This window comes from Paroedura picta, chromosome 2 (assembly GCF_049243985.1).
Source record: "Paroedura picta isolate Pp20150507F chromosome 2, Ppicta_v3.0, whole genome shotgun sequence".
Taxonomy (NCBI): Eukaryota; Metazoa; Chordata; class Lepidosauria; order Squamata; family Gekkonidae; genus Paroedura; species Paroedura picta.
Window position 1 is genome coordinate 126,028,002 of NC_135370.1, and position 12,494 is coordinate 126,040,495.

Below are 12,494 nucleotides of genomic sequence, written 5' to 3' on the forward strand. Positions count from 1 at the left end.
ACTGAAGCGTGGAGATGATTGGGCCATGGCTTCTACTCACAATCTTAGGCAGAACAAATTTAGAGTCCAGGGGCACCTTTAGGACCCAACAAAATATTATTCAAGGTATGAACTTTCGTGTGCATGCACACTTCCTCAGTTGCAATGAAAATGGTTAACAAATTCCAGAGATAAATAGAAAAAAACAGCAGTGTAGATTTGTTTGTTTTCACTTGAGATTGAATTGCTGCAATCAAGATTGCTGGTTTTTCTGTTTATCTCTGAAATTTGTTAACCATTTTCATTATGCTGTATGTAAATTCGCTCTTACACCTTGCCTATAAGTATGAACTGATCACTTTCATTCCATGACATTGTATCTGAGGAAGTGTGCATTGGGCTTAAAAGGTGCCACTGGATTCTTTGTTCTGCTGCTGCTTCAGACGAACATGGCTACTCACTTGAATGAATCTTAGGTAGAAAACCTCGCTTTATACTTAGTAACATAACACCATCTTGCACAAAGCCAGCCTGAAACTGATGGACCATTTGTAGCCATATCTGCATAAAACCTCCTTCAGCCATTTCAGTACGTGGCCAGGGTTATGAGAATCACATCTAAGAGTGGATCCATACCTCTCTGTATTCTTAACAATGTAATCCAAATGCTGTGGTTTGGCAACCTGTAATATTGTCTGAATGCATTTTCAGATGAGCTGTTTTAACTACTTAACGTGTGTCGCATGGTTGTATAGCAAGTGCAAATCTGTGCTGGTCCTTGTGAACCATTTATTCATATTCCCAGAGGAAGAGAGAGCAGACAGATATGTCCATAGAATCACAAAACATAACTTGCATACAATGCTGAGTACATTTATCACTGGTGGCTTTTGACCACCTTCTACAAACTGTTTGAGAGTTCTTGAAGGTTATTTCCATTTAAAGAAAAAAACATTCCTAGACCACTGTGAATTGGACTTCTGTTTGCTGTGAATCTTCCCCCTTTAGAGAAAAATCTTGTGTTGTAAGCTAATGCTTCTACCGTTGAATCTCTGTTTCTTCCCCCTTGCAGTAATCCTCTCCCAGAGAAGATAATTCTGCAGCATTTGCACAATTTAGATTGCCACTCCTCACTTTACCACCTTCACCACCTGACCAACCTTGTGACTCTGGATGAAGATGCTGTTGTTGAGCTTCTTCAAAGAACTGGGGATACAGAAGCTCAAGGTAAATGTTTCAAAGAGGTGAATATGGCCAATCGTCCATCTAGTGGATGTGTGTTCTAAATATTCATTGCTACAATTGGGCATGCATGTCTTTGCAGTCAAGGAAGTCATTAATTTCCATCTGTGTCCTAATAGTGGGTTGACTCTAGCAGGAGAGGGAGAGTCATTTTTGTCAATTTTCCCCCTCCCGTTGCAGGCTCTATTCCCATGAGGCTCCCCAAGAGCAGGTTTTTACAGAGTGCAGCAAGCGGGGAGAACTAGCAAAAATCACCTCCTTTCTTTTGACAGAAATAAGTTAAATTGGCCAAATCCAAAGAATAGCACTAGAGAGAGTCAGGTGTGCACTAGGAGGGGGGAATTGGTGAAGCTTTCTTCTGGATCCAACAAAATGTGTCTAAATATGACACATTTTTTCCTTGCTTTCTTTCCCTTTTGCATTTTTAATGTTGCCAAAATATCTTTATTTTCCTCTGTTCTTCATTTTTCCTTTGTATACTGCTGACAGCAGGTACTATAACATGCTTAAAGAATTAACTGTTTAGCTAAATTTTCTACACAAGCACTGTAGCAGCCGGGAAAGTGTTTATACAGGAGAAAGTGTTTATACAGGAGACATTTATTCTAGGTCTTGCCTGTGTGTTACTTTCCCACTTCATAACCCAACAAAATGTGGTTGGAATGGATTATAGTATATACTTATGCCTGATATATAGTAGAAAGGGGGAAGTATACAAGGTCCAAATCGCAAGCATGGGTGAACATCTAGCTGGTTATAGCTGGAGTACTCTGTGGAAGAGAAGCCAGAACAATTGTGTGTGGCATATGGTTGTGTGTATGAGGTGTTGTAACTCCTGTTCACATTACGTTACCTTTGTAGGAGAATTAAATTGTAGAATGGATTGTAAAATGAGCGACTAAGCAACATAAAAAAATACACATCAGTGAAAACCAGTAGCCCACCAAATAAAAGAATTTAAAAAAAACCTGCTGGAATAGGAAGAAAGGAGAGTGAAAAATACTCACGTACACCCTGACATAATCCTGCAGAATTTACTGAAAGCTTGGGTAAACAAGATTAGTCTCCTGATACTTAAAGCTACATAAGCTGTGTGCCCAGTCAACAACTTGGGGGGTGGGGAGGATCCAAAACTTGAAGCAGCATCACAGGAAAGGCTCTATCTTTGGGGATGCCCATTTAAAGAAGGGTGCCTCTGCAGTACATCTTGCCTTACAAACAGGATTGAATGGGAGCAGATGATTCTTTAAAGCCTTCGAGGACAGGGTACTTAAAGTAGTGACCAGCCCTTTGAATAGTACCTGGAAGTGAATAGATAACCAGTGTGTCCTGCTTGTTTACTCAGTTCCATGACCTCCCTGCATTAGGTTGCCCTCACTTGAACTGCTGACAAATCTTTAAAATCAGCTTCACCAAGAGTCTGTTGAATGTGATCGGATCATTCTGGCCACTGGCCCAATTATGCCGAACAAGAGAGGCCTATGAGCCAAACTGAGCGAAGGAACTATTGACCACAGAGAAGACATAGGTCCCTGCGATCTTTTCCACCTAGCAGGGCTTTCCTGTGGAGGCCTCAGTGTTGCTGCAGCCGCTAGTGTGCCACAGTGGCAATAGGGCTTCCCCACGGCAGTCATTCCCCTCTCCTTTCTCCTACAAGGGTTTTGAATCAGTAACAGACATACAGATATGCCAGTACATTGTTATGCCAATTGCTGATATTTTATTTAAAATGTTAAAAAGCCCCCTCATGGCATGTGGAGGGATGGCTGCCACTGGGCTGGAACAGAGAAATCAGCTATTCGGTATGTGTGTGTGTGTGTGACTGGCAAAACCAGCCAGGCTTTCCTGTGATCGTTCCCAAAATGTTGCAGCAGCGCAAGTTTGGGAAAGATTGCAGAGAAGTTGAGGAAGAGCTAGGCGGTATGCAGAAGCACCACGATTCTGATGGGAAGTAGAATCTCCCCCCCCCCCCCCCAGTTTCCAGCAATGTAAAATCTGTGGCAAATAACCCATGTAGAAAGGGCCTACCTCTAAACATGGTGGTGATGGTATCCTTAGAGTTGTGAGCCTCTTTACTTTGTGGGGATATAATCCTGTCCCTTATTTGGCTTCTTTTGTGGAAAGGCAGTCTACAGATATTTTAATAAGCAAAATGTTGCTGATCATCAGTACCTTCTTTTGTTGTTGCTTTTGTCTGGGCTGATCTTCAGTCGAGTTTGTGTTTGATCACGTTCACTGCAAGTTTTCCTCAGCTTGTGCTATAGGGATTTGGTCACTCACTTTGTTACCTAGCTCCTTCCTTCCTTCCCCTCCCCCCCAAAAAAAGTATTTTGTTTTTACCCTTGCACTGTGAACCTGAGGGCAGGGTGTGTATGCTAATTCATCTGCAACACTTAGCAAGTTTGGCACTTTATAGTTGTAACCACCTCCAGGTTATCATACTCAGAAGAATGTTGTTTGTTTGTGTTATCAAGTTATCAGTATTTCTCATTGGCACTCCCATCCATCCAGGCTCTACGTATGTTTTTATACTTAAGAACAGTGATCCCCAAGCCCCGGTCCAGAGACTGGGACCGGTCCGTGGATCGGTTGGTACTGGGCTGCGACTCTTCCTCGTTCTCCCAGGCTGCTGCCTCGGGGGCTGCCCTGCCACTCTGCCGCCGGCTCACCTTTGGTGCGCTCCAGTGGCCACCATGGCTGGGGCTCCCCCTCAGCATGGCATTGCGCAGCTGCTGCTGGCAGCACCCCCCCAGCGGGTGGCGGGAAGTCAGGGGCGCTGGCAGGAAAGCAAGTGGAGCAGGGGCTCAGGCGGCAGCAACGTCCCTCGGCAAAAGACTACCCCTCCCCCCCCCCGGGCCTCAGTCAAATTGTCAAGCATTGACCGGTCCCCGGTGACAAAAAGGTTGGGGACCACTGCTTAAGAACACTTGGGGAGTTTATGGCTGAAGTGTGGTATAAAGTAGATAGTACCAGCTATTGTCTTTCAAATATAGACCAAATATCCAGTGGATCAGATGATTCTTTGGTAGCAAGAATATACAGAGAAATGTTCCAAAATTTCAGTCCTGTTATTGTTCTGTCAGAGCATTGATGTCTGCTGTTTTGAAACCCATATAACTTCAACTCACACAGCTTAGACATGGATGTTGAATGGAGTGGGGAGATGATTCCAGGATATAACTTAATTGCTTCCTTCTGGATGAAATAGTCTTTCTGTGTTCTCACTTTCTTCTTTTCAGATTTAAATGTGAGGCCAGCTTCCAGCCTCTTGAATCAGCAGCGCAACTTCATTCTTTTCCAGGCATTTTGTGCCATGAAATATGCCATCTATGCACTCTGTGTCAATGCTCACAGGCATGCAAACTGCAAGGATTGTGTGATCCACTTTGCAAGTGATTGCCCTGGTGAGCTGCCTGACTTCAGTGAACCTGCAGACCAGCTTCTCTTCCCAGGTCTAGTAGATTGTACATACTAAAGTCAAAAATGTAATTCAATGTATGTCGGTGTGCTCTGCAGAGAAAAACAAGGTCTTGAACTGTAAACAATACAGATATAATGGGAGACACTGCAAGCCTCACTGCCCCCATGGCTCTTTGTCTCCTTGGTCAGATTGGACTTTGTGCTTATTTTCCCTTGCTCCAGAAATTTCTCTGTAGCCATAATAGGATTAAGAGTACACCACAAAAAGAGGACGGTTCAAAATGAGTATGATAACAGAAGAAAGAACTTACCCTAGGCTATAATAAACATTTAAACAATTTAACAATAAATATAAATGTCTTTTCTTTTAATTGTCGTAGAACAACCAAAACGGACTCCAGATTTAAACCGTTTTCAAAGGTATTTTAATCAGTGGTTGTTATCAGTGGTTGTTTTTCCAACTTAGTATTTGCTGGTGAAGTCCTTCACTAGGATCTATTCTTCTTCACAGAATTTAAACAATATATATATTGGCCTTTGGCTCACAGGTATGGGGAAGTTTTAGTCCAAAGACCGTTCCCCAAATACTTCCCCTGAGTATTTACAGCTGTAGATGTGTGATTTCTCTGAAACAAGATTTGTGATGGGAATTGATTTGCTTGCTTACCAGAGGTGACAAACCAATGGTTATTCACAAACCACACATATAAACTCTTCTATGAGTCCTTGAAGAGCCTCTTGTGGTGCAGAGTGGTAAGGCAGTGACATGCTGTCTGAAGCTGTCTGCCCATGAGGCTGGGAGTTCGATCCCAGCAGCCGGCTCAAGGTTGACTCAGCCTTCCATCCTTCTGAGGTCGGTAAAATGAGTACCCAGCTTGCTGGGGGGTAAATGGTAATGACTGGGGAAGGCACTGGCAAACCACCCCATATTGAGTCTGCCATGAAAACGCTAGAGGGCGTCACCCCAAGGTTCAGACATGACTCGGTGCTTGCACAGAGGTTACCTTTACCTTTACCTTTATGAGTCCTTGGCTAGCTGGTTCTTGGAGGCATCTGAATTCCCAGTCTTGTGGCTCTGTAAACAAAGTCTGTAGCAAAAGGGAAACACTTGATCTTTTAAATATATGTTTTTTTGTTTTCACAAATGCAGATCATGCAAGCCTCTTTACTCAGTATCTTGATAAGTGCCAGCAGTTTTTAAGGACTGTCCCTGTTCCTCTACGTCTGGAGCTTTTGGAGAACATCTTCTCCTTGCTCCTTGTCTCCTACCATGACCTCTGCAATAATTCCTCCAAAGTGCATGAGAGCGCAGAAGAAACTGACTTTAAGAAGAAGAGACCAGAATGTTGTGCTAGCCAAGGTTCTTCTGCTTCCACCAGCCCACAGCACTCTGTAGGATGTGAAGGAAGACCTAGGCTGCACGCCACCACTGCATCTCAAGAGCTTCTTGGAGACCAAATGCTGCTAGACCTGGAATCAAATTGCAAGAATTGCAGTTCTGTCAAATTAAGTTACTTGGATTTGAAACACTTCACCAGTGGAATTAAGGGATTTTTAGCAGATGATGTTGCAATGGAGAGCTTTCTCAAAATGCTCCTGGATCATCTGAAAGAAATTGAGAATTCTTTGCCATGGGATTCGAGGCACATGCCTCAGGAGGAGCTGGCACTGCTGGATTGCTTGAATTTATCTGTAAACCAAGATGGCTTTGACTCCCGCGTGCAGCTGTTCTCAAAGTACCTTTCTGAAGCTCAATGGCGGCACAAAATTGTGATGAGTAATAGGAATTCAGGTAAATTATTTCTATGGCTTTTACTTAGTCCACTTGAACGGCTATGGAAGGGGCTTCTGATACAGATCATTGCAGTTCTCCAAGTGCTGCAAGTGTGTCTGGTGCATTTAGCCCAACATGTTTAACGACGTGGACACCAAGAGAGTCTTGCTGCAACAAAAGGCAGCTATGATTTTCAGGTTTAAAACACTGGTTCTTGTGATTTATCATGTTTAGGTTTGGCGTTGGAGATGTCAGAGCCAATATATGCATATTAAGAGACTAAAAATCTATTTTAGAAAACAAATACCCATCTGGTGTTTGGTTACAGTGATCTGTGAATATAATGTAATCAAATTGACTTGTCCTGCCATTTTCCAAGGACTAACCAGAATAAAAGAAGAGACTTTTGCACAAGCTTTTTTGCATGAACGTTTGAAGCATAGAGCCAGTCCCGGTTCTTGTTTTTGTTGCTCCCTGCATTTAGCAAGAGAACAAAAGGAAGATAGACCATCTTTTGCCTCAGGAATAAAGACGAGAAGTTTCCACCCTTGTTAAGCAGCTGCCTGTACAGGCCTGTGTCACTGGTAGCTTTCCCTGACCTGTTCTGGTTGTATTGTGTGGATGGAACTCCATTGGTGGTGCTTCTGCTGCCAAAAAGGAGAGACCAGAGGCAGTGTTAGCAAACAGAAGTCTCCAGATGTATAGCTCTGTAAAATAGTGCATGTTTGGTTGCCTGTAGTGCTCAGTTGTGAAGGAGGTTTCCAAAAGGAATGATGAAAAGAAGAGCTGTTTTTTTTTATTATTCCGTTTTTCACTACCTGAAGGAGTCCCAAAGTGGCTTATAGACACCTTGTGAGGTAGGTGGGGCTGATTGAGGATGACTGAGGAATCTCCCTCTATCCAATTTGTTTTCGATGGCCAGTGCTTCCCTTTGTCATCTGCCACTCAGCCCCAGCACTCAACCAAGGAAGTACGTGGGTTCTATAAGTAGTTTAGATTTTTTGGTAGCAACAAGTGATGATTTGCATAGGTGTTTTATGGTTGCAGTAACTCCATAGCTTGCCTTTTTTTCTTCAAGGGTAAATCTTATTCAGTACATTAAAGTAAGAAACATGGCCCATTTGTGGGCCTGTTTAACTCTTTTTTTGCTCTCATAAAATGTGCCGAGAGTATAAAAATAATTCCGAATGACAGAGCTGCTTGGTGCTTCTACAGGTGATCAGCTTGCACAGACCAAAATGCAGGGTCGTTTAACCAGAAGATCCAGTGCCAAGAAGCACACTCAACCTCAAAAGCAAAAGTCAGGTAAACTGAGGGAAGTGGAGCAGGTGTATTTTGCCTGTGGCTTCTGTGGATGCCTGTTTACATGTTGACATATGTTATGATAACTCAAGTTAACGATTCCAAATGCATTTCTTATCAATAACTCTTTAAGCATAAGGATCAATTCAAGTGGGTAGCCATGTTGGTTTGATGTAGCACAACATAAATAGAGTCTAATAGCACTACGACCAACAATGACCTTGAATTCAAGGCCTTGAATAAACTTTGTTGGTCTTAAAAGTGCTATTGGACTCTATTTTTAAGCATTAGGTAGAGAAGAAATTTTAGTTTACACAGTGACTTAGTGTTGAGGTGATGGCTGGCACATGGTTAATAAATGTGAATATAAATAAATATTGCTGTACTGTTTACCCCACAGGCAACTAGTGCTACCCAAGAGTATGTCCTTTCTTTTCCTTCTGCACCATATGGGAGTGTGTGGGCAAGTGGTCAAACCCCTAGAGTTTTGTATGTATTGTGGGTGAAGGAATTCACATGAATAGGAGGAGCTGTAAATGGTAGCAGAACATTTGCCTCTCACTAAGGTAGTGGGTAAAGCATAATTTGGATAAACACCATAGATGTGCATGTAAAATTAGACTGGTACTGGCATAGGCAATTTAGGCTTTTTAGAAATGCCTTATGGGCTGTATGGGGAGAACATCTGACTAAACTCTCCCCACCCCCAAAATGCATTGTTTAAGGGGGTCACAGTGATGGTTATGTTCAGAGGTTGCCCAGAAATGTTTACCTTTGCAGCTGGTGTAACATTTAGACGCCTCTTGCCCATCTGGCAGCCTGTACATATGTGTTCTACAGATGCTGTGTAGAAGTGCTCTGGTGTGCAAAGTTCACACACACTACAGTGGAGCTCTTGTTTGTGTGCTTCTGTTCCTCCATCATCCTCCGTGACTTTCAGCCCAGTTGTGAGTAACAATCTAAACTGGGCCAAGCTATTCCTGCCACCCACAAGCAGCAACTTGTATCTAAAGGTATTTGGCCGTTGTTCTCCATTTGTTCCTTGTGGAACTTGGTATGAGAAGGTGTTGATTAAATTGTCTGGCTGAAGGTTGTGTCTCTCTCTATGTGTGTTTTTTACCTCAGGTAACAAGGGAGGAGCTTCAAGCACCTCACTGGAAAGCACAAGCAGTGAATTAAGCAGCGCTAATGCATCCGGTATAGTTTCCATGTGTTCTGGGGTTGAAACGGTTTGGCCTGAATTGTACAGAATTAATATTGAGCTAAGAACTAACGTTTACAGAAATTATTATGCTTTTTTTTTTTTTTTTAGAAGAAAGTGCCAGTGTGCTCTCTGACTGGAGTGATGTAGAATACAGGATAAAGCCGCTGCAGAGCTCCCTCATCCCAATGATGCTTTCTCCGCCAGAATCTCTTCTTGTTGCCTGTATTCTGAGGGGAAATGTTGTAGAAGCCCACCAGGTAGTTCAATGGAGCTTGATAGACATTGTTTAGAAGCTGCCTTTCATATGCCTGGTGCATGATTGGCACCCCAGGAATTGATCTCCAGAGATTCCAGGCCAGTCTGCACAATAGTGCTCATGGAGAGCAACGTACAGAGACCCTCTAAGCATCCATCTTCACTTGACCGTTGATGCCGCCTGCCATATTGAACATTTGGCGTTACGAGGAGGGCTTGATTCATAGCCTCAAGATTTGAGGAAGTACCTGAACATTCCCTACCCTGATGTACCGTTTCCCAGATAAGCCTAATACATATATGGATTAAGTTTTTGGGTGTTCCAGAAACTTAATTTGTTCTGGATTCTATCCAAAGAGGATTCTGTGGGGTCCACTGATCCCTGGACAATCTTCTATAGATACCCAAGAAGGTAATTATGCTTAACCAGTTCTGCAGGGCCTGCAAGACAGAGCTGTTTCACCAGGTCTATCGTTGGGACCTTGATGGACCCTCAAGGACTGTTTGCCTTATTGCCGCAAACTGAGAGAGGATCTGACCTCTAAAGATCTGACCCACTCACATGGAACAAGAATGCTTTCGCGATATTTATACACAACATAATTTTATCAATTGTTGAGTCTATATTGTTACCCATCCTAAACATTTAGAAAGGGCGGCTTATAACAATATTTACTACCTAATGGCAATACCACTTCATTAAAAAAAACCCTTTGATCTCATTTATATAATAAAGAAAAGTGAAAATGGAAGCTTTCGTCACTTGGAAGGTGTAAATAATGGAAGATTTAGGTTGGGATTGGTTACCTGTATAGATCCCTTTTTGAGAGAGAGAAATTCTGTAGTAGTGGTAGCAGGATGTTTTCTCCTTTTGAAATATTTCTTTGCATGTATGCTTCCACCATGCAACAATTTCAAGAGAGCCCTGAATTAAAGGAGCTGTGCTCATTCTTTATCTACCTTCTCCCACAACAGTCTTCTGACCGATTAAACAGTGTCTCTAAATCCCACAATCCTAGGTAGCTGCTGTGTTTAATTTGGAGTCCTCTGTGTCCTATGGGGAGCTAATTTTCCTGGAACATTATCAAGAAGTGATCAAGGAACTGGCAAAAGTGGAACACAAGATGGATGCTCAATCATTGGAGGGTTCTGTGAGCCTGAAACAGTCGGTCTGTGGCCGTTCAACGCTACAGGCTATTGGGAACGCAGCAGCAGCAGGTGGGAACTTAATCACACAATATGTAGTAACATTACCATGTTGTACCATGAGACACAAAGACTTCAAAGAACAGTAATTGTAGCTTCCACATAATGCACAAAGGCTTAAATAAAACCTAACTGTAAAGCCAGGTGTGCCTGTATAACTTGTGACACAGGCCATGATACAGCGGCCCAATGCTGGAAAACAAACTTCCAGATTTTTGTGGGGAGTAGAGCAGGCCGTTATTAACAGGTTATATCCTGTGATTAGCCTGGTGGATCAGAAGTTGTTCTGGCTTGTAATAGTGTTGAGCCTAAAGGGCAGGTAAGCAACGGCCTAAGCATTTTACCACACATACGTTATAAGGGATGTTGTGGGTTCTAGGGAATGACATGCACTATCTCTGCACCAGATATCCAGTGCAATTGTCCATTGTTGTCACACTGGTCTTTGTGTGTGTGTTCTTTGTGCGTCTGTGCTATATATGTGAACACTGTAGTCAAGGAACCACGAAGGTCAGATTAAAACACTCTACTTGCAAGGTTCCATCATAGCCCTGGAACCAGGAAGATTGTAAGCAACCTCTGCCTTCTGCTGTGTTGTCTAAAACAATCCTAAGCATTAGAAGGCAAAGGAATTGTGTACTCCCAGACATGAACAAAACAAAAGGAAAGCTGAGGGACTGTTTCATTTGGGTCCAAATGACCTGCTTAGCTTTTTTTTGTTGACTTTCTTTAGGTATGGTCTTTTACTCCATTTCGGATGTCACTGATAAGCTGCTTAGACCTTCGGAAGGTCTTGTCCCTATGTTCCAAGAGGGCTTCTGGACCAACAGTGTCCAGCTAGACCATACAGACCCCCTGAGCGATGTCCTGGAAGGCCTCTGCTCCTCTGCCATGGCCACGTTTGACTTGGCAGCCACCCAGGGTCACTTATGGAAGACCTGCAAGCAGCTCTTAGAGATGGCAGAGAGGAAGTTGCTTAACAGCCTTGAAATTAAGGGTAGGTTTCTCTCACTTACCATTGTATTCTGGATTTTGTAGCCTTAAAAGTAATCTAAGGCAACAACAGGTCACCAGAGAGCTTCAGTCTAATTTTGTTGACCTTATGCTTTCTGTTCTCCTTGCTTTGCCTTCCACATCTGATAACAGGACGAAGACTTGAATCTGTTCTGTGCTCTGATGGCTTGAGAGGATTCCCAGCATTTCTTCAGCAAATAAGCAAAATTATCAATATGTCTCAAGGACACCCTAAATCAGGTAATTGTGTCATTTGTTCCTCCAAGTAGGTTTCAGCTGATTAGTCCTGGCTATTAACGTGTTTGTGGCCAGGGCTCATATATATGTTTACATCAATATTTCACTTCATCTCACACTATTGGACATGCTAGATATACATTTTATTTCACTGCTATGTAGCTAGCAGAAATCCATATGCCTGGGATTGCTCAACAGAGTGTGGGATGCAGAATTCAGTAGATTCAGCACAATCCCAAGAAGGCTTCCATTTGTAAACAACAGCCTTGGCATGAGCTTATGCTTGTTTCCAGCCCTTCTTCAAAGAGGACAGCAATTTCTTGTAAAGGCTTAGAGTAGATTCAAGCATAAATACTTTTACTCCTCACACACAATAAAGTAGAGATTGGGAAGACGTAGATCAGTGGTTCTCAACCTGGGGGCTGGGACCCCTTTGGGGGTTGAACGACCCTTTCACAGGGTTTGTGGCAGGGTGAGCAGCTTGGCTGGGAGGGGGAGCGCTGCCACTGTTGCCGGTCCTCCAGCAGGTGCCCGTGATTGGCCGCCAGGGGCTCCAGCAGTGCCTCCAGCGCAGCACAGTCTCCCCCCAGCCACTCCAGTGGTGGCGCAGCTCGGTGGGACAAGAAGTAAAACTGAACTGAGAAATTCTGGTTAAAAAACCAATTTATATACAATTCATGAACAATGGATCTTCACGCCATTGGTCAGTTTCAGTTTACTTTCTGTGAAAGAACACTTGCATGATTTTAGGGTTGGAAGTCACCACAACATGAGGAACTGTATTAAAGGGTCGCAGCATTAGGAAAGTTGAGAACCACTGACCTAGATCCTAGATCCAAATAAAGGCCCTGGAGCAAAGCT

At 43.2% G+C, this 12,494-nt stretch overlaps 1 protein-coding gene across 3 annotated transcripts in view; it reads left to right on the forward strand.

The window, feature by feature from the left end:
- ZFYVE26 (zinc finger FYVE-type containing 26) overlaps positions 1-12,494 on the forward strand; it is a 64,768-nt gene that overhangs the window by 12,604 nt on the left and 39,670 nt on the right. For 2 of the 3 annotated variants that reach the window (XM_077322492.1, XM_077322495.1), the window contains exons 9-17: positions 1,052-1,206; positions 4,461-4,673; positions 5,792-6,433; positions 7,631-7,720; positions 8,843-8,914; positions 9,030-9,178; positions 10,196-10,394; positions 11,116-11,379; positions 11,529-11,636. In XM_077322492.1, the coding sequence (XP_077178607.1) occupies positions 1,052-1,206; positions 4,461-4,673; positions 5,792-6,433; positions 7,631-7,720; positions 8,843-8,914; positions 9,030-9,178; positions 10,196-10,394; positions 11,116-11,379; positions 11,529-11,636 (1,892 nt within the window). The remainder of the gene's footprint in view (positions 1-1,051; positions 1,207-4,460; positions 4,674-5,791; positions 6,434-7,630; positions 7,721-8,842; positions 8,915-9,029; positions 9,179-10,195; positions 10,395-11,115; positions 11,380-11,528; positions 11,637-12,494) is intronic. The other variant, XM_077322493.1, reaches the window with a different exon arrangement.